At 48.7% G+C, this 18,925-nt stretch overlaps 1 protein-coding gene across 3 annotated transcripts in view; it reads left to right on the forward strand.

Moving 5' to 3' along the window:
* Positions 1–18,925, forward strand: part of LOC137427989 (uncharacterized) — a 59,991-nt gene that overhangs the window by 17,667 nt on the left and 23,399 nt on the right. For all 3 annotated transcript variants that reach the window (XM_068117872.2, XM_078777548.1, XM_068117873.2), the window contains exons 3-9: positions 1,159–1,290; positions 1,404–1,511; positions 4,087–5,090; positions 5,323–5,389; positions 6,491–6,638; positions 7,013–7,132; positions 12,484–12,593. In XM_068117872.2, the coding sequence (XP_067973973.2) occupies positions 1,159–1,290; positions 1,404–1,511; positions 4,087–5,090; positions 5,323–5,389; positions 6,491–6,638; positions 7,013–7,132; positions 12,484–12,593 (1,689 nt within the window). The remainder of the gene's footprint in view (positions 1–1,158; positions 1,291–1,403; positions 1,512–4,086; positions 5,091–5,322; positions 5,390–6,490; positions 6,639–7,012; positions 7,133–12,483; positions 12,594–18,925) is intronic.

Raw genomic sequence — 18,925 nt, forward strand, 5'->3', positions numbered from 1 at the left:
GAAGGTGATTGGTTACACCTGAGCTAATTTACAATTGCTATTATAAGGGGGATGGACACTTATCCAACCAAGATATTCTAGTTTCGTATTTTTAATTAATTTCCTGAAATTTGTAGAATTTGTTTTTCACTTGGAAATTTGTGGGTAAAGGTGGGTTTTCACGGGACACGCGAACGGTTCGCGAAGGATGCGAATGTCGAAAAAATGGCAAAGTCCAACATTCGTATTTTAGGCTCCAAAAGTTCGCCAAACATGCGCGGGGCATCGGAAGCGTCGTCAATTGTTCGCAGGAGTCGTTTTTTGTTCGGCGGGAATTTCAAAAAAGTTTGAAATTCCCGCCCAACAAAAAACGACTCCTGCGAACAATTGACGACGCCTCCGATCCCCCGCGCATGTTTGGCGAACTTTTGGAGCCTAAAATACGAATGTTGGACTTTGCCATTTTTTCGACATTCGCATCCTTCGCGAACCGTTCGCGTGTCCAGTGAAAACCCACCTTTACGATGTATAAATAAATAAAGGTGGAAAAAGCCTGATTTAATGCATTTTAAATCCAGGCTATCAGGCAACAAAAGGTGAAAACTTTGAAAGGGGTGTAGACTTTCTCTAGGCACTGTTTGCCTGTGTCTGTGTGTGTTGATAAAATTGGAGGTACTGGAATAATGAAGAAAAAACATCCCTGGGAATATTATTACAAGAAACTACAGTTGGAAACTGTCTGGGGCTTGGTGACGATCCTCAAAAGAGGCCTCGGAACAAAAAATTGAGAACACCAAAGAACACCAAATGAATCATGATCCCTCCATGAAACGAAGGTGGATATTTGGAGCCCAAGGAAGACTCCATTCCACCGTATTAATCCCTCATCTGGAGATAACAATCAACTATGCATACGTGCACAGGCACACATGGTGGACGTGTCTCCTCCTGTAATAGATGGTAGTGGATGCTTTTCCAGTTTCCGAGTTTGATTGCATTTACAGCTTGTATCAAACTGGGATTTCAACATCTTTATCTGGTATTTTTTTTTTTTTTTTACAATAAATAACCCTTCAGTTTACATGCGTTTCACGAGTCAAGGATGCTCTCGCTCCTTGACCGTTCGTTGGTTGTCATGTAATTTATTTGTTTTTACTTTTCAATCCTCTATCTCCTCAGCACACTAGAGGAATACCTGGATGAAGCGAGCAATTTTCTGCAGCAGAAATTGCATTCCATGCAAACTAACCATGCAGCCACACTCTCGTGGTTGGATGGCATCGTGGAAGAAGCCAAGCAGTCTTTTACTCGGTGAGTCAATTGGACGTACTATTGTGGGATGGGGGGTGGGATGCGGTTGCCCTTTTGTTTACCGCTGACCGCACTGGTAGTTGATTGGAACAGTGATTGTTGTGTACCTGCAGCAAGGACCAGACCTTCATACCAAAGACACCATTGAAAAAGAAGCGGAATCGTAGGTCAAGGGCATCGAAAGCACGTCAGACGAGAAGCACCAAACAAGAAGCACGTGGGTGAGTTCTTAAAGGATTCTTTACTGGCTTTAAATAAACGAGTTGGTTTGTGGTTTGTGGCCGTTACAGTTCTGATTATTGCCTGGCAAAGGGATCTGGGGAGGTTTATTAACAACTTAAATGATATTGGTTTTCCTTATTGATGAAAAAGAGAATGGGGCAAATAGGTGGCAACAAGTTTTGGGGTTTTTTGTTCCTTGCCGAATATAGTACATCAATTTTTAAAAAATGAATATCACCATCCCCATTCTTCTTCTTTTTCTTGCTCTTCTCTGGAACTTAATCCCAACAGTTATGGGTTGGCCACTCGGAGCTGCCTTTTCCATCCCCCTCTGTCCTCCGCATCTTCCTCTCTTCATCCCACCGTCTTCAATCTCTTTCCATGACCTCACTCCTCCTTAATCTCCATCCTCTTGATCTTTTTTGTCCCCCCTCACACCGCGGAGCGAAAGGGGGACTATGGCTTTCCCCTCCGTCCGTGTGTGCGTGCGTGCGTAAGCGAAGGACCGCATTCGAATTTGGTGTGTGGGTGCAACCCACGTCAAAATCCAAGATGGCCGCCGCCATGTATGTCTGATGCCATGTATGTCTGAACCTTGTGAGCTGAATATCTTGAAAAATAAGCGAAGTACCAACTTCTAATCTGGTGTGTGGATGTATCTAGGCACAAGGAAGAAGGCTCTTGAAAATTGGGTCGCCACGTCAAAATCCAAGATGGCCGCCACCATATATATATATATGTCTGAACATTGTGAGCGAAATATCTTGAAAAATAAGCGAAGTACCAACTTCTAATCGGGTGTGTGGGTGTGTCTAGGCACAAGGAAGAAGGCTCTTGAAAATTGGGTCGCCACGTCAAAATCCAAGATGGCCGCCGCCATGTATGTCTGAACCTTGTGAGATGAATATCTTGAAAAACAAGCATTCTGAGTATTGCGCTGCAATACATGTCCCCTACCGGCAGTCTGTCGTCCGGAACACTCTTGGGGAAATTACCAAGGGTTATTTATCCACAGGTTCCGAATCGTTCCCAATCACTAATTACCTCAGGACGGGCTCACCTGTGATTCGCACTTGGGACTTCGATTTATACACCTTGCAGACAGGTCAGAAGAAGCACGAGAAAATAAGTTTTTGATAAAGAACCCTATGAGTCGCTAAATATCAGTAATTTATTATATTTTCCGGTTCACGATCAATGATCGATGTGCATATATATGTTGTTCGGCTTGGCTCCGCCCCTCCCGAAAGCGCGGGCTGTGTCGCGCTGTTGACTGTTCGCGAGACGAGGCTGAGGGCGCGCGGTGCGGCTTGAGGAGAACTCTAGAATAATCAAGAGATATCCATTTTAAAAAAAATATTTTCGTTTAATTAACGATATCTGCCAAACCACGTGCCCTATCACAAATTCCAAAAGGACATTTTAGTAGACTGACATGCTCAACAGATCTGTGAAGTTTCCCCTCGATTGGATCAAAAATGAGGGAGGAGCTCGGTTTTAAAGGTTCATGCTTAAAAACGTCATAACTCTGAAACCATGTGACGCATGACGTCATGCTCGTTGACTTTTTTGTTCGTCATGGGTATGCGATTCTGCCTGTAAAGTTTGGCCTCGATCTGTTCAGCCGTTGCAGAGAAAAAGGGTTTTTTGTGTTTTCACGAAAAACAATATGGCGGCCGAACCACGTGACCTGTGACGTCATAATTACCATTAAAATATTCTACAGACCGAGTCCCTCCTGCGGTGAAAATTTGATCTCAATCGGTCCAATTATTGCAGAGAAAATCTTTTTTAAAGGAAATGAAAACTCAAAATGGCACTGAGTTGAGGATCATCAGAATTATCAGAATTCCCAAAGTTCAAATTGCCATAACTTTGTCAAAAATAATCGAAACGTCGTGAAGTTCGAACTTTTTCTGTAACTTATCATAAGGAAACCATGTGCCAAGTTTGAAATCATTAGCATTAAGCGTTTAGAAAAAAAGCCTGGAAAACGGTTCTTTGCGTGAGGGACTGACGGACGGAGGGACGGAGTGCAAACCTATAGTCCTCTCCGGTGTACTCCGGTAGGGGACTAATAAGCGAAGTACCAACTTATAATCTGGTGTGTGGGTGTATCTCGGCATACGGAAGAACCCTATTGAATATTGGGTCGCCACGTCAAAATCCAAGATGGCCGCCGCCATGTATATCTGAACCTTGTGAGCAGAATATCTTGAAAAAGAAGCGAAGTACCAACTTCTAATCTGGTGTGTGGGTGTATCGAGGCATAAGGAAGAACGCTATTGAAAATTGGGTCGCCACGTCAAAATCCAAGATGGCCGCCTTGCCTCTGCCACTTTGTCAACTCGCATCACTTCACCGACGGGGGACCGAGGCATAGCGCTTGTTTTCCTTCCAATTAGCTCGTTCTATTTTTTATTGATTGGTTCTTCATTAATTTTCCTCATCGTGTGTCCAAACCACCACAACCTCATCTCTCTAATGTTTTCTGTGATATTTACAACTCCAGCACTACAGCACACACCACCCCAAACCTATCCACCCCACCCTCTCCCCATCTCTGAACCGCAGCAACTGTGTCGTTCAGTTTAATGGTTTCGATGATGGAGGAACAACACAGGCAGACACTTCCCTGCAGGATCACAAGATTTCCACTCGTTTGGCACTGTGCAGTGGGCATGCGGTCGTTAACCCCGGAACAGACATCCAAGAACACGCATCTGTCAGCTTGAATGGGGAGGTTGCCATGGGAGAGACAGAGCAAGTTTCAAGAAAAACGAGTCGTCGGGCAGTAATCCGGCAGACAAGTGGAAAACAACGTGCGTCCCAAAGAAAAAAGACGAAACAAAGCTTGGCTGAGGCAAAGGACACAGCGCTTGTGCCTGCCATTTCTGAAGAGAAAGATGTGGCATGCAACGCATCCCATTTTGCAAAGACACACAAATTGGACCATGAGTATGTGAGCAAAAGTTATTTAATCGAGAATAATAAAGCAAACGTCGGAGATGGCTGCTCCACTGAGGTGCAACCTGGTTTTTCTAAAGACTGCATAGTGGAAGAGCGAGTAATGGACTGGATGAATAATTGGAAGGTGGATGAAAGTAAAGACAAAGTGAGTGGTGCAGATTCCAACGGACAGGCCACTGCTCCAACGGAGCCATCCCATAGGATGGATGGTGAGGAGAGTGGGTCAAACGGAGGAGGCGGCGGCGCTGATTGTGAATGTGCTGCAGCCATTACAGCAGGAGAGGCGGAATGTGGGAATGTAGAAAACGTTTCCAAAGAAGCAGAATGTTCTCGTGTGGGAGAAAAGGAAAATGGTGATCTCAGGAGTGTGGAGACTCAGCCAGATGGTGAAGAGAGAGAAGTTCTTGCAGAACTTGAAATTCCAGAAGAAACTGAGACGGTTGCTGGATTGCCCCAGGACGAGGGCTCCAATGTCCGGCTGTCTATTTGTCGCCGATCATCACGCTTGGGCAATCGCAGTCTGGGGGCCTGTTCCTCGCTGGCAGCCCGGATCAGTGTGTTGTGGGTACCTGGGCAGCAGAACCTGGAGAGCCGTGTACAGCCAATTGGTGAGATATTTATGATCTTGTTTGCTTTTGGTATTCTTCCATTTCACCGAGTCAAGCCACTTGTACACTTTGCACATGTTCAATTGCCTTTGTTTTTTACTTCCTTGTCATACAATGTTCTAATTTTGAAAAGTCTTTGTCACTTTGAAAATATTATTTTGACTCAAATGATGCTCTCCAAATCAGTGTGATTACAATGTGTGAAATGAGTTGTTTCCTGGATTCCCGACAGGGAGAGGGCCTGCTGTGAATGACTCGACGCCCCCCAACGAGCTGCTAAATGTGACGCGCTCACTGAGGTTGTGGCATTTTTCACCCTTTTCCGTTATCGTACTCCAGTATATAAAATATGGCATTGTCTGTGGACATTATGTTCATGGCTTATGGAATAGAAAACTGCTTTGCCGACCTCCACCAATTTTAGGTCTGTCCGGATGTCTGTCCGTCCATCCATTCTTCCGTCCATTAACTTTTTGATATTTTTTGCTCCTCCTCCCTTATCACCTGGCTGATTGTTCTGAAACTTGACACATGAATACAAGACAGTAGCCTATACCATCGCTCAGGCTTTGATTTTTCGATTTCAGATAATGAGGGCTTTGAGGGAGGTGAGGGGTGGAGGAGGTGTTAACCCCAAACTTTGGATCCCTACTCGTCCCTTATTTACCAACCTATTGCTCTGAAACCTGATATAGCCCTTCTACTGGATGGCCCGCACAATCGCTCAGGCTTCGATTTTTCGATTTCGGATCATGGGGTCTCCCGGGTAGGGGTGCGGAAGGGGGGAGAGGGGGAAAGAAAGAGGGTTACCACCTTAAACTTCGGATCCCTACTCGTCCCTTATTTACCAAGCAATTGCTCTGAAACCCGACAGCCCTTATACTCAATGGTCCGCAGGATAGCTCGGTCTTGGATTATTTGATTTCTTATCAGAGGGGGTCCCCCAAAATCAGCAGAGTTCTGAACTACAACCTCAAGAGATGACCGTCAGCTCACTCGGGGCTATTTTATTTCATTAATGCTTGGGATACCCAGGAGATACCCATTACCCAGGGTCAGGTCATGGGCATTACATAAATCAACATCCACTCCATCCCCTCCTCCCCCGATAGTGTGGAGACGGCATGCAATATTTTTGTCAGTCACCTACCTATATAGGTTTGCTCTCTGTCTGTGTCTGTCTGTCTGTCCTTCCCACCTGTAGTTTTCCAGACTTTTTCCACTTACCCTTTAACATATTCAACTGAAACTTGGTACCTGGCTTTGTTGTGATAAGTTACAGAACAAGTTTGAGTAGAACATTCATTGGGACCTGTAGGGGACATGTATTGAAAAGCAATTCTCACTGTGTGCTTGTTGTTGTTTTTTGTCTTTTTTCTTCTTCTTCTTCCTCTTCACAGAAAGGCAGATGTGGTCAGTGTTCTTCAAAGAAAGGCAAACTATCAGAAAGCCTTGCAGCAAAGCAAGTTAGCTGGAAAGAGTGGGGGGGGAATTAAAAGCCTTCCTCGCTCCAAAATACAACAGTCCCCGCTTTTCTCGGCCAATAAGGTAAGTCACCCCCGACTCCCATGGCAACCTTGTTAGGTCTGAGCCTTGCAGCCATTTTTTTTTTCAGGTGATCGTTGAGAAGATACTGGCAAAAGAATGTCAACAATCCATACCGTGACAGTCTGAAGTTTGCGGCCTCCGTTTTTCACACCAGTTTGCGCTCATCAGTTATAATGCAGCCTTATCCCTAATTCAATGGAATTGCCACCTTGAATCATTGTTTTGCTTGAGTGGTTGTGGGTTGTCGGCGTATTCCGGTGTCTACAGATGGAGGTGTACGTCATGTACAATATTTCAGTTGCTCCCTGTTGAAACTGGAGCTGTTTGTGAAGAATCGGAGTCGTTGCTTGAAGCTGTTTGACTTTTGTGTGCAGTTTGTACTGGCCGGCACACATCAACGTCCGATGGAATGGTCTTCGTCGACTCCACAACCAGGTTCAAGAACACCTTACTCATTCATCAAAGACGCCAGACCAAAGAGAATTGACCCTAAAGTACGTATCCATGTTTGATGTTTTCTCTTGTCGGGTTCATTTGTTTTAACACCGGCTAGGTTCTTTGTTTTGTACAGATTTACGTTATTGAGCCGCTAGTCGAACGCTCTGTATGGTAGGGGGAACAAATATTGAATAAACTCAACTGTCAATGTACAGGTAGTCATCTTTTGTTTGACACCAGGTGTACTTGAACATGTTTAACCAAAGGGAGGTGCGTCCAGGATATCCCTGGAAACATCCCTGCAATGCGAGTTGGCTCTAAATGTATATCAAGTAATCCGATTGGTTGCTGCGCTTGTGCAGTTTTATACATGACCAAATGCAAGTTTGACTCGAGTGACAGAAGAAGAAAAACATTTTTGGCGATCATTTTCCATAGTCAGAGAAAGAAAAAAAACCTTTACGATATTTTCCCAAAAAGCATCGTCGACTATTTATTTTCGCCATCAAGCGCGCACTTGTAGATATAGCGAAAAACCAATCAATTTCCTGTGAGGCCTTGTGTGGTTTGCCAAAATGGTGGCGTTCACCTGCCGATGGTGATGGACATTGGCTCAAAAACCACCACAAATAAAGGGAAGAAGATATAGTCCAATGCAAAAAATGAGGAAGTTGTAAAGAATTTTCAGAAATGAGTGAACAAAGTACAGCCTCTGAAAAGTAGGCCGGACAATGCCAATGTGATTCCATGTGATAATGTATGGAGAGGAATGCAAAGCAGGAGGCATTCCAGGAGTTTACGAGGGATTCCTACATAGCGATGGCTGTGGGGGATGGAGTGTTGATTTAAATGAGGATTACAGGCCTCTCGTAATGGAAGTGAGAATAGCTCGGGAGAGATGCAGATGAGTTTTGAACATCCTGTGAAAACCTTTCTTGATGAGTGCACAATATTCAGGAACAGCATGCTCCAACCACAGATATGTGTGGAACATACTGAGGGAAGTTGGAGGAATGGAAGCAGAGGGAATGAGAGCCTGGACAGAGAGGAGACAGGAAGCAGGTCTTCTTTTATCATTTATATATGTATATATACTAGGTCGAGGCTCATGTAAGAGCTAACACATAGAACGTATAATAAAGGTAGCGGGTAACAAGAGGGGAGGAGAGAGAGGGAAGCACAAGAACAGTGGAGAACAGGGACATCGAGAAATCTGTGGAAGGGAGAAGGTTGGGGGGCGTGGGGGGGGGGGGGGGAGTATACAAGGGATAAACAAGATGGACACCACAAGGACCTTCAGGAAAGAAGTCAGATTGAAAAAGGTGGATTTAGGGTGGATTAATGGGAGTAGAAAATATTAAGGTTTTGGATTGGGGAAGATATGAGATGGTGGTGGACAGCTGTTTTGAAGACCTGGAGGGAGGTGGGAGTTTGTTCCAGAGGCGGGAGAAAAGGGGAATGAAAGAGTGAAGGTGAGCAGAGAGTCTTGATTTTCGCAGTTTCTCCAGAAGAGGGTTGCTGGCAGATCTTGTGCGGCCTGCAGGAATATTTGGGGAACAGAGCACAGACAGAGCCGAGGGGAGCTAGGCCAGAGAGGAGTCTGTAGAAGACAGAAAGACCACCAACCTGGTGGTGAAAGAGAGTGAAAGGCCCTCAGAATGAGCTTCATCATGGGAGATACCAATGATTGTAAAAGCTTTGGTTTCTACAGCGTGAAGCCGAGCAAGGTGTGAGGCAGGCGTACCAGCCCAGAGGGGAGCGCAGTTTTCCTTTGAGCTGCGGATGAAAGCTTTGCATGTGGTGGGAAGCTCAGAAGTGCTAAGGAAGGACTTTGCACGACGGAGGATGCCCAGACTGTGACTGGCTTTGGATTCCAGCTTGGAAATGTGGTTTTCCCAGGAAAGATCATGGCAGATAGTGAGATCCAAAAGCTTGAGTGACAGAACTTATTTGAGAGGATTGTTGAGAAAGTAGATGGGAGGGTTATCCAAGCGGTCTTTACTGAGAGACAAAGTGAGAGTGTGAGATTTGTCAGGATTGCAAGACATGTTCCACTTGTTTGACCAGTTTGTGATTTTGTCCAAGTCTGCAGAGAGTGAGGAGGCTGCAGACTGCCGATCTGAGGGATGAGGAATGGAGCGGCAGAGAGTGGAGTCATCAGCAAAGAGATAGAGAGGATTTTCCAGAAAGTCGGAGAGATCATTAAGGAAGACCAGAAATAGCACAGGGCCCAGAACACTGCCTTGAGGAACTCCAGCTTGAGCAGGAAGGGGAGATGAGAGAATTCCCTTTTGAGCTTCACGTTGACTACGACAGGAGAGTAATTCCACAATCCATGTGTGAAGATTTCCATGGATACCATAGGAGGAGAGTTTTGTGAGCAGAGCGGGGTGCCAGACCGTATCGAATGCACGGATATGTCAAGGGAGACAGCTCTGATATCCTGTTTGGCATTGAGGACCTAGTGACCTGGTCTGAATCCAAATTGATCTGAGATCAAGTCATTGGAGAAGAAAAATAAGAATTTGATGTCTGAAGTGGTGATGGAATTCCGTGACCTTGCTGATGATTGGGAGTGAAGAAAACCAGGATGTGTCGTGTGTTAACCATTTGCTTATCATATGTGTGACTTTGTGTCCTTTGCCGTCTCAGTGGCGTGTATTTATTGCAATTCATTTTTTGTCCCCCGTCGCTCAGCGGAGCGAAAGGGGGACTATGGCTTTCCCCTCCGTCCGTGTGTCCGTCCGTCCGTGCATGCGTGTGTGCATGCGGGCGTGCGTGCGTAAGCGAAGGACCGCATTCAAATTTAGTGTGTGGGTGCAACCCATGTCAAAATCCAAGATGGCCGCCGCCATGTATGTCTGATGCCATGTATGTCTGAACCTTGTAACCTGCATATCTTGAAAAATAAGCGAAGTACCAACTTCTAATCTGACGTGTGGGTGTATCTAGGCATAAGGAAGAACGCTATTGAAATTTGGGTCGCCACGTCAAAATCTAAGATGGCCACCACCATATATATGTCTGAACCTTGTGAGCGAAATATCTCGAAAAATAAGCGAAGTACCAACTTCTAATCTGGTGTGTGGGTGTATCTAGGCATAAGGAAGAACGCTGTTTAAAATTGGGTCGCCACGTCAAAATCCAAGATGGCCGCCGCCATGTATGTCTGAATCTTGTGAGATGAATATTGTTACGGGACCGCGGCGAGGATGTTGTTTGCCGAGCGGATGGCCGCCGTGCCCGAACAGTTACCCCGACTAACCCGATTCCTGAACGTTGGCCGAATCGCGCCACAGATATTCAATGAGGGAAAAGACAAAGGCGACACGGATGTGAAGAAGAGGAAGACAGAAGTAGGGAATACGAATATAATTTATTTCTATTTACAACCAAAAGTAACCAAGGAGAAGGAAGGATATTAAAATAAAGACAGAAGGAATCAAGAAGACACAGTGAAAATTGCTAGCTTATCTAAACAGTCTTACTTTACCCAGGGACAGAACAAACAAAGACAGACTCACGCGGGGAATGATGACAGGAATGGCAGGAGGTGGATGGCTGGAGGGAGAGGATGAAAACTGGAACCGGAGCACGGTCAGGCCGGGAGTGAGCAGCCGCCGCCCCTGGTCGATCGGCACGTTTAGCAGCCGCCGTTCCTTCGCAGCCACGGACGAAACTGCCGTCGAAGCTCAAAGCTGTGGTGGTTTAAAGCTGCGGTGGTTGCACTTGTTCTCAGGCTTGGCACTTGGCACTTGTTCTCTCTGACTCCCTCTCTTCCTCTCTTGCTTCGCCCTGACTCCCTCTTTTTGCTTCTTTCTCCCTCTCTCTCTCTCTTGCTCTCTTTTCTTCGCTTTGCCCCTTCTCTTAGTCCAACAACTTAAAGGCTTCCGCGCGCGCTCTTTATAGCGCCTCAGGCGATCAAGCCGCTGGTGTCCAGGACACGCCCATCGGTGAGCTCACCTCGGCCCTGGTTGGTCGCGCGGGCTCCCGATCCCGCCCTTAGAGGAGGCGTTGGCAAGGCCACGCCTTGTTCCCGGCGCTGGGCCGACTCCTCCCACCTTCGGCTCCGAGATTACCTCGTGGCTAATGGAGTCTTGGGATGAAACAAACCACCGCTGGAGCAACCCTAACAAACCGCCCAGTGCAGTTGGCAATTGAGGCTTTGAGGGAATGCAGTTGGCAATGGTTGGAAGGGGAATGTGAAGGGAATCTACTCTTATTTCACTTGGTGCAATGGAGTATTTAAATTAATGGAAGACACAGCCTTACACTAATACACATAATAAGGATATAACTACTGAACAGGGATATATGGTGTCCTGCGTGTATGTTTTATGGAATTAACTACGGGAACGCCCTTTGACCTTTATACAACAACAAATGCAAGAAGGAGGGTGACATTTTACAACAATTCATTACACAACAATAAATTTAAAAAAACATTCTCATATCCACAACAATATCTTGAAAGATAAGCGAAGTACCAACTTCTAATTTGGTGTGTGGGTGTATCTCGGCATAAGGAAGACCGCTATTGTAAATTGGGTCGCCACGTCAAAATCCAAGATGGCTGCCTCCATGTATGTCTGAACCTTGTGAGCGAAATATCATAGTGAAGGAACTGCGCTCCAACGCGAGTCGAAAGAATTGACGCGACCAAAGACGGAATTCGTCCGAGTTGCTTTATTGAAACAAAACAGCTCAGGTATTCTGACAAGCCCGTTTTTCGGGCAACAATATATATACACATTTATGTCGGGAAGTTTGCCCGGCAAAAGCTATACCGGGCATGCCCGGGTATCAAGGGCGAGCCTTGGAAAGGCGAGTCTGGACCTGCCCAGGCGTGTTTGGCTGCGGCCTGGCAAGTCGAGGCTGGGCGTGCCCGGGCGCTCTGGGCGAGCACTGGAAAGGCGATAGCGGGCATGCCCGGACGCTCTGGGCGAGCCCTGGAAAGGCGATAGCGGGCATGCCCGGACGCTCTGGGCGAGCCCTGGAAAGGCGATAGCGGGCATGCCCGGACGCTCTGGGCGAGCCCTGGAAAGGCGATAGCGGGCATGCCCGGACGCTCTGGGCGAGCCCTGGAAAGGCGAGAGTGGGCATGCCTGGGAAAGACGAGACCGGGCGTGCCCGGGAGGTTCGGGCGTGCCCGGGAACAGTGAGTCCGGGCATGCCCGGGAGAGGCGCGTCTGGCCGTGTTCTGGCCGGTGCAAGGCGATTATGTACATCCAGCGGTAACCGCTACAATAGCATGTTTTCTCCGTGTTCCACTTTGTCAACTCACATCACTTCCCCGACGGGGGACCTAGGCGTAACGCTTGTTTGAGGAAGCTGTTGCGAGCCTCTCAAAAGCAAATGTGAAGCCGGAGTGTTGCGCGATATCTTACAAAGATGGCGTGTCTCACAGGAGCGAGAGAAGGAGCAAATCGAAAACCTGCATAAGAAACGAATGTTGGAGGAGGAGAGGCAGAAGCGTGTGATTGCACAGCGCATGGAGCGTCTTGAAGAACGAAAACGGTACGTAACCGCACCTGCACCCACCTATATTGCTCCAGCAAATACAGCCGATTGATTTGTGAATGTGTCTGCACAAATGGTATGATGTAATGATCACGAGGTTTTGTATTTTATCTTTCCATCTAAATAACACTACGGTATCATTACATGGGGATCCTGTTTTATTATTTACCCAAGCATCTTCCTGGCAATATTTGGAGGGACCACCCGTCTTAGGGCCTCATGTCATGGGAAAAGGAACTGGACGTATGATGGTGTGACTGGAGGAAATCCATAAATATAACCAAATTCATCCCAGACTCATGGTGGAGATTTCTCTTCTATCTATATATAATAACGGAGGGAAAGTATGTATGTATCATCTACTCTTCTGAGAGGATTTGATCTTGGAGGTTGAAACTTTCAGGAATTAACAAGGGCACCCTGGAGTTGTGCCTGTGCAAGTTTTGGTTGATTCCATAAAGTTTTGGGAATTTTTTTTCTTTATAGCGTTTTGTTTCAGAAGAATGTGTTGCATGCTTGGAACAAGGTTGCCTGTAGGGTGGGTGGGTTCTCTGTTAGTATAAACAAGAAGAAAAAGACATAAAATGTCATAGCCCCCATGGTTTTAGTAATTTTGCTGTGTGGAGTTAAAGGCTGTCAGTCAGCCATCTTTGGTCAGATTACAAAACAAAATCTTCTACATATGTTGTCGTGAAAATCAAGCACAGACACGACTTGTCCCTTGGGTAGGTTTAATATCATTTAGATCTGAAGTAACATCCTGTAAAATACATTCATGCAACAGACATTAGAATCAGAGTGTTACATGGGCAATGTCCGATATCAATAGGTAAAACGAAGCAAGCGCAGCATATAGGGGCGTACGTACCATTCAAACTACAGGACTATGTCACAGTAAGTGCCGCTGGAGTGTCCGTGCGCCCCGGTTGTCCCGGGTCTTATAGACGCCCCTTTTAGTGGGATAAGCGAGCACTCCCTGGGTTCAGCTTCAGTATAATTTCACTACATTCTCCCCACCGTTAGAACTATACTGCCGCCCGGCAGGTGGCAAGCAAGCGTCAGCAATAATCGGATGGGTCACGTCAATCCACTTCAGTCGGTCCACCCGTAGCGGTCGGGGCGGCAAACTACCCTGCCAGTTCGTGTTCGGAAACTACCGGGTACGGCGTCCCCAAGCCCGGAGTCCCCCGCGTCGGAATAGTCGCCGGAGGTGGGTGTCGGAGGGGGCGCCCCAGCGCCTTCTGGCAAGGGAGTGGGTGACGACGGAAGTGACGGTAGTAGTTCCATAGAGGAAGCTTCGGTAGAGTCCATAGACTCATAGATGGGTTCGTCGATATCCCTGTCGTCGTCCCCACATGGGGCGAGATGGCGTACGGAGACAGTAGACTCGCGGCCGTTCGCCGTTAACACGCGAGCATGCTCGGGATTAGCCTGGAGGACCCGCACCTTATCAACCAGGGGGTCGTACTTGCTAGCGCGAACCGCTCGTTTGAGATAGGCGGGCCCCGGCTCAGCGAGCCAGCTGGGTAAAGATTGGATACTACCCGAGCTTCTAGGGTGGTGGAACAGTCTTTCGTGAGGAGTCTGGTTGGTGGCGGTACATAGGAGAGCCCGGATCGAGTTTAGAGCTGCAGGTAGCGACCACGCCCATTTATCGAGGCCTCGGCCGAGGGTCCGGAGGCTTAGCATGACGGCCCTCCATATAATCCCATTAAAGCGTTCGATCTGCCCATTCGCTTTGGGCCGGTACGGGGTGGTGTAGCTCGAAGCGACATTATTCTGGAGCAAGTAGCCCCTCACCTCCTGAGACAGGAACACCGCACCCCGATCGGTATGCTCGTAGGCCAGATACCCAAACATAGAAAACAAATTCTGCAGGCACCGGATAACCGTGGCAGCCGACATATCCCCGCACGTATAAGCAAAGGGGAATCGTGAATACTCATCAACGATAGTGAGCAGATAACGAGAGTTACTCGACAACGGCAGCGGCCCTTTGAAGTCCATCGCCAAGCGCTCCCACGGTCTAGTAGCCCTAACCAGCGTCCCCATAGGAGGGTTGTAAAAGCGCGGTTTGAGCTCCGCACAGATAGTGCAATCACGGCAGATCCGGCGGATGTCCTCAATCGAGTACGGCAGATTACCACTGCGCACAAAATGCGCGAAACGCGCCACCCCGGGATGACACATAGTGCCGTGCAAGACACGCAGTCCCTCCAAAGTTACAACCCCCGCGCAAGTGGCCGGCCTCAATAAGGCGTCGGCGAACAGGTTATCCTTCCCCGGGCGGTATTTGATGGTGTAGCAGAAGTCGGCGAGTTCGATACGCCAACGGGTGATTTTCTCATTCTTAATGCGCTGAGCATGTAAGGTGTCGTACATAAATGCAACGCTTTGTTGGTCCGTGACGATTTGGAAACACCGCCCAAGCAGGTACGGCCGCAATCGCCGAATTGATTCGACGATCGCGTACGCTTCCTTTTCGACAGACGAATGCCTCCGCTCAGCGGAGGTGAGAGTCCGCGAAAAGAAAGCCACAGGGCGTCCCCCTTGGGAGAGAGTCGCCGCTATCGCATGATCCGAGGCATCACTTTCCAAAACGAAAGAGGCACTCTCGTCAATCGTCGCTACAGCGGCGCCAGCGATGTCGGCTTTAAGGCCCTCGAAGGCCGCCATGGCGGCCGGGCCCATGGGGAACGTGTCGCAGGCCACAAGGGGGCGGAGCTTCGCGGAGAAATTTTGCACCCACTTTGAATAGTGGGCGAACAGCCCAAGAGCGCGTTTCAGCGAAGCCCGATCGCTAGGCGGAGCCATATCGAGCAAAGGTCGCAGACGCTCCTTATCCGGAGAGACAGAGCCATGGGTCACGGTGTACCCCAAAAGATCTACCGTGCGTAGAGAGTAACGACACTTAGCCGCATTCATGGTTAGGCGATATTTCCGCGCGACCTCGAGGAAGCGCTTCAGATTAGCGTCGTGATGCTCCTGGTCATACCCACAAACAGTAAGATTGTCCAGATAGACAAAGACATCGGCCAAGTTCTCCTTCGCAACGAGGTCATCCATAGCCCTCTGAAAACAAGAGACCCCGTTAGTTACCCCAAAGGGGAGTCGGGTGAACTGGTACAACCGCTGACCCGATTCAAAGGCTGTAAAGACGCGATCAGCCCTAGAGATGGGGACCTGATGATACGCACTACGCAGATCGAGAGTGCTATAAACGGAATACAGGGCCACCTGGCGTACCAGGGCATCCATCCCCGGTAAGGGGTAGGCATCCAGCTGTGTAAAACGATTAATCGTCTGTGAGTAGTCGATTACCATGCGCCGGCGGTGGGCCTCACTTCACACCACTAAGACTTGGGCCCGCCACGGTGACCTACTGGGTTCTATAATACCGTCCTTTAAGAGCTGGGCCGTTTCTTCCGCAATGAATTGCGCGTCTGCGCGAGAGTAGCGCCGCGATTTGACGGCTACAGGGGTACAATCAGTGGTCAGGTTGGGGAACAGCGAGAGAGGCTCCACGTCCATCTGAGCGAGGGCGCACACAGCAAGCGTGTCCGGCCCACCGAAGTCTATTTCCAAACGTCCATGTCGCTTAAGGAAATCAAGTCATAACAGAACGTCGGCACATAAAGCAGGTAATACCATGAGATACACGTCCGGGAACGTGCGTCCCTTTATCACAAGTTTCAATCGACATGCCCCTTTTGTGCTCAACCGAAGTCCTTGGGAGGCCATGAAGATCCGTCGTATTGTCCCGAGAACCGGCCACCCATGTTGATGCACTAGTCGTTGATCGATAAAACTATCCGTAGACCCCGTGTCAATCAAAGCTTGCGCAAAAACGCCTGCGACCTTGAGCGGAATGATGGCCTGCGCAAGGCCGGCAGACCCGGCAGGTATTGTACCGGCCGGGCGAGAAGATCGCGCCTCGCGGGTGGATCCCACTCCGGCTGCAATCTTCCGGGCATCGTCGGCAGGTTGGGCCTCAGCAGGAGCATATAAATCGTAATACCCACTGTCGGAGGACGTTCCCACGCCGGCTGCAGTTTGCCGGTCATTCGGGCAGCCCGTGACAAGCGCATAGTTGGCTCATCTGCAGTTTCATTTGCCAGAGTGAGTGTGTGTAAGTCATAAGAGCCGCCGCCAGATGGCGCTCGAGTCACGTGAGAAGGATCACTGCCATCTGCAGTTTCATATGCCAGAGTGAGTGAATGTATTTCATAAGAGCCGCCGTCAGATGGCGCTCGAGTCACGTGCTGCGTTTGCCGCACATCAAGAGGAGTTTCCAAAGCAGGAGCATGTCGCTTGTTTGAAGAAGGCGTTCGAACGCCAGTCAAGGTCGGTCGCTCCGCGGCCGGTCGCGTTCGCGCCATTTGTTTCGGCGGCCCGGTGTATCTCACCAAGGTGTTGCGTGCAGCCAGAAGCCCGCGAGAAGGAGGTCGGCTCATCAAAGCCGAGTGAGGCGCCCCGTCCGGTGCTCGATCCGTTGGCTCAGCGATAAGCCCATTCAAGGTCGCGCGCGTGCCCCGTGCCCCGTGCGGCCTTCCTGCAGACCTTTGCAAAATGGCCCTTGGTGGAGCACAGGTGGCATATGGCCTCCCGAGCCGGGCATTCAGATCGAGGGTGCTGCCGATTCCCACAAAAATAACACTTCGCGTACCGGTCAGGCCGTGGCCGGGCAGCAGCAGTTAGGCCGGAAGCGGAGTCCGCTTCAGGAGCACCCAGAGTCTCGGCCGTGGTGGTCGGGTCCTCCCCCATATCCTCGGCGGTAACCCTCTCCGGTCGCGCGAGTTGAGAAGTCCCCGCCACGACTCGGGTGTGGTCATAAGCGGTGGATTGTTCACGGGCATCTGTAAAGACGCGTGCCAGCCGTAGTGCCCCCGTAAATGTCAGCTCCGCGACCTCCAAGAGTCGGAGCCTCAAGACTCCAGAATTAATTCCGGAGACTAATGAATCTCGGAGAAGGTCGTCCTGCACTTGCTCGTGGGTCCGCACCTCCTGCACGCAGTCCGCCAATAGGTAACGCAGCTCCTGTGCGTAGCGATCGATCGATTCCGACGGTTGTTGTCGCCGCTGGGAGAGTTGATGCCGGCCGTGCACGGCGCTCCGTGTCTTTACGTAAAGTCGCTTTAGCTCAGCCAGAGCCGTAGCGTACGTCTCAAATCGAGCAATGCTCCGGTAAACGCTGTGATGGACCTTCGATTGTAACACGGACAGCTTCACCGCAGCAGTGGGCTCTTTCGTGAGCGGCAAAGTAATTCTCCAGCGTTTTGAGCCAGTGGGTGAACTCCGATCCCGACCCCTCAGCGTGAGCGTCGGCGCCGAGAATCGGTACCATGATCATCTTGTGTTCAGTCATTTCGTCGATCTAAATGATATTAAATGTCGTGAAAATCAAGCACAGACACGACTTGTCCCTTGGGTAGGTTTAATATCATTTAGATCTGAAGTAACATCCTGTAAAATACATTCATGCAACAGACATTAGAATCAGAGTGTTACATGGGCAATGTCCGATATCAATAGGTAAAACAAAGCAAGCGCAGCATATAGGGGCGTACGTACCATTCAAACTACAGGACTATGTCACAGTAAGTGCCGCTGGAGTGTCCGTGCGCCCCGGTTGTCCCGGGTCTTATAGACGCCCCTTTTAGTGGGATAAGCGAGCACTCCCTGGGTTCACCTTCAGTATAATTTCACTACATATGTATCCTCTCATGTATTGTCTTTGTGCCGTTTGAACAAAATTGGTCCATGTGTGTCCGAGAAATGATTGGGGATACGTTTAAGTAAGAAAATGGCCGCCAGTCGGCCATCTTGGATATGATTTTGAAAAACAATGACGTGCATATGTACTAATCAATCATTCATTATATGCGTGCCAAGTTTGAACAAGATCGGTAAATGCATGTCCGAGAAATGTTTGAAGACATTGTCAATATTGTATTTGTTTTTTTACAACTAAAATGGCTGCGAGTTGGCCATCTTTGATCGCATCATGAAAAGCAAAGATGTGCATATGTAACCCATCATTCGTTATCTGTGTGCCAAGTTTGAAGAACATCGGTAAGTGCATGTCCGATAAATGGTTGAGGACATGTCCAACATCGGGTTTTTAACAACTAAAATGGCTGCCTGTCGGCCATCTTTGATTGCATCGCGAAACAAAATGATGTGCATATGTATACTGTCATGTATTGTCTTTGTGCCAAGTATAAACAAAATTGCTCCATCCATCTCTGAGATACGATTGTGGAAGCACAGATGGACGGACGAGACCCGATCCATAAGCCCCCGTTTCAGACTATGTCCAACGGGGGCTA

The sequence above is a fragment of the Myxine glutinosa genome, chromosome 5, assembly GCF_964187855.1.
Source record: "Myxine glutinosa chromosome 5, kmMyxGlut1.1, whole genome shotgun sequence".
In the NCBI taxonomy this organism is placed as follows: Eukaryota; Metazoa; Chordata; class Myxini; order Myxiniformes; family Myxinidae; genus Myxine; species Myxine glutinosa.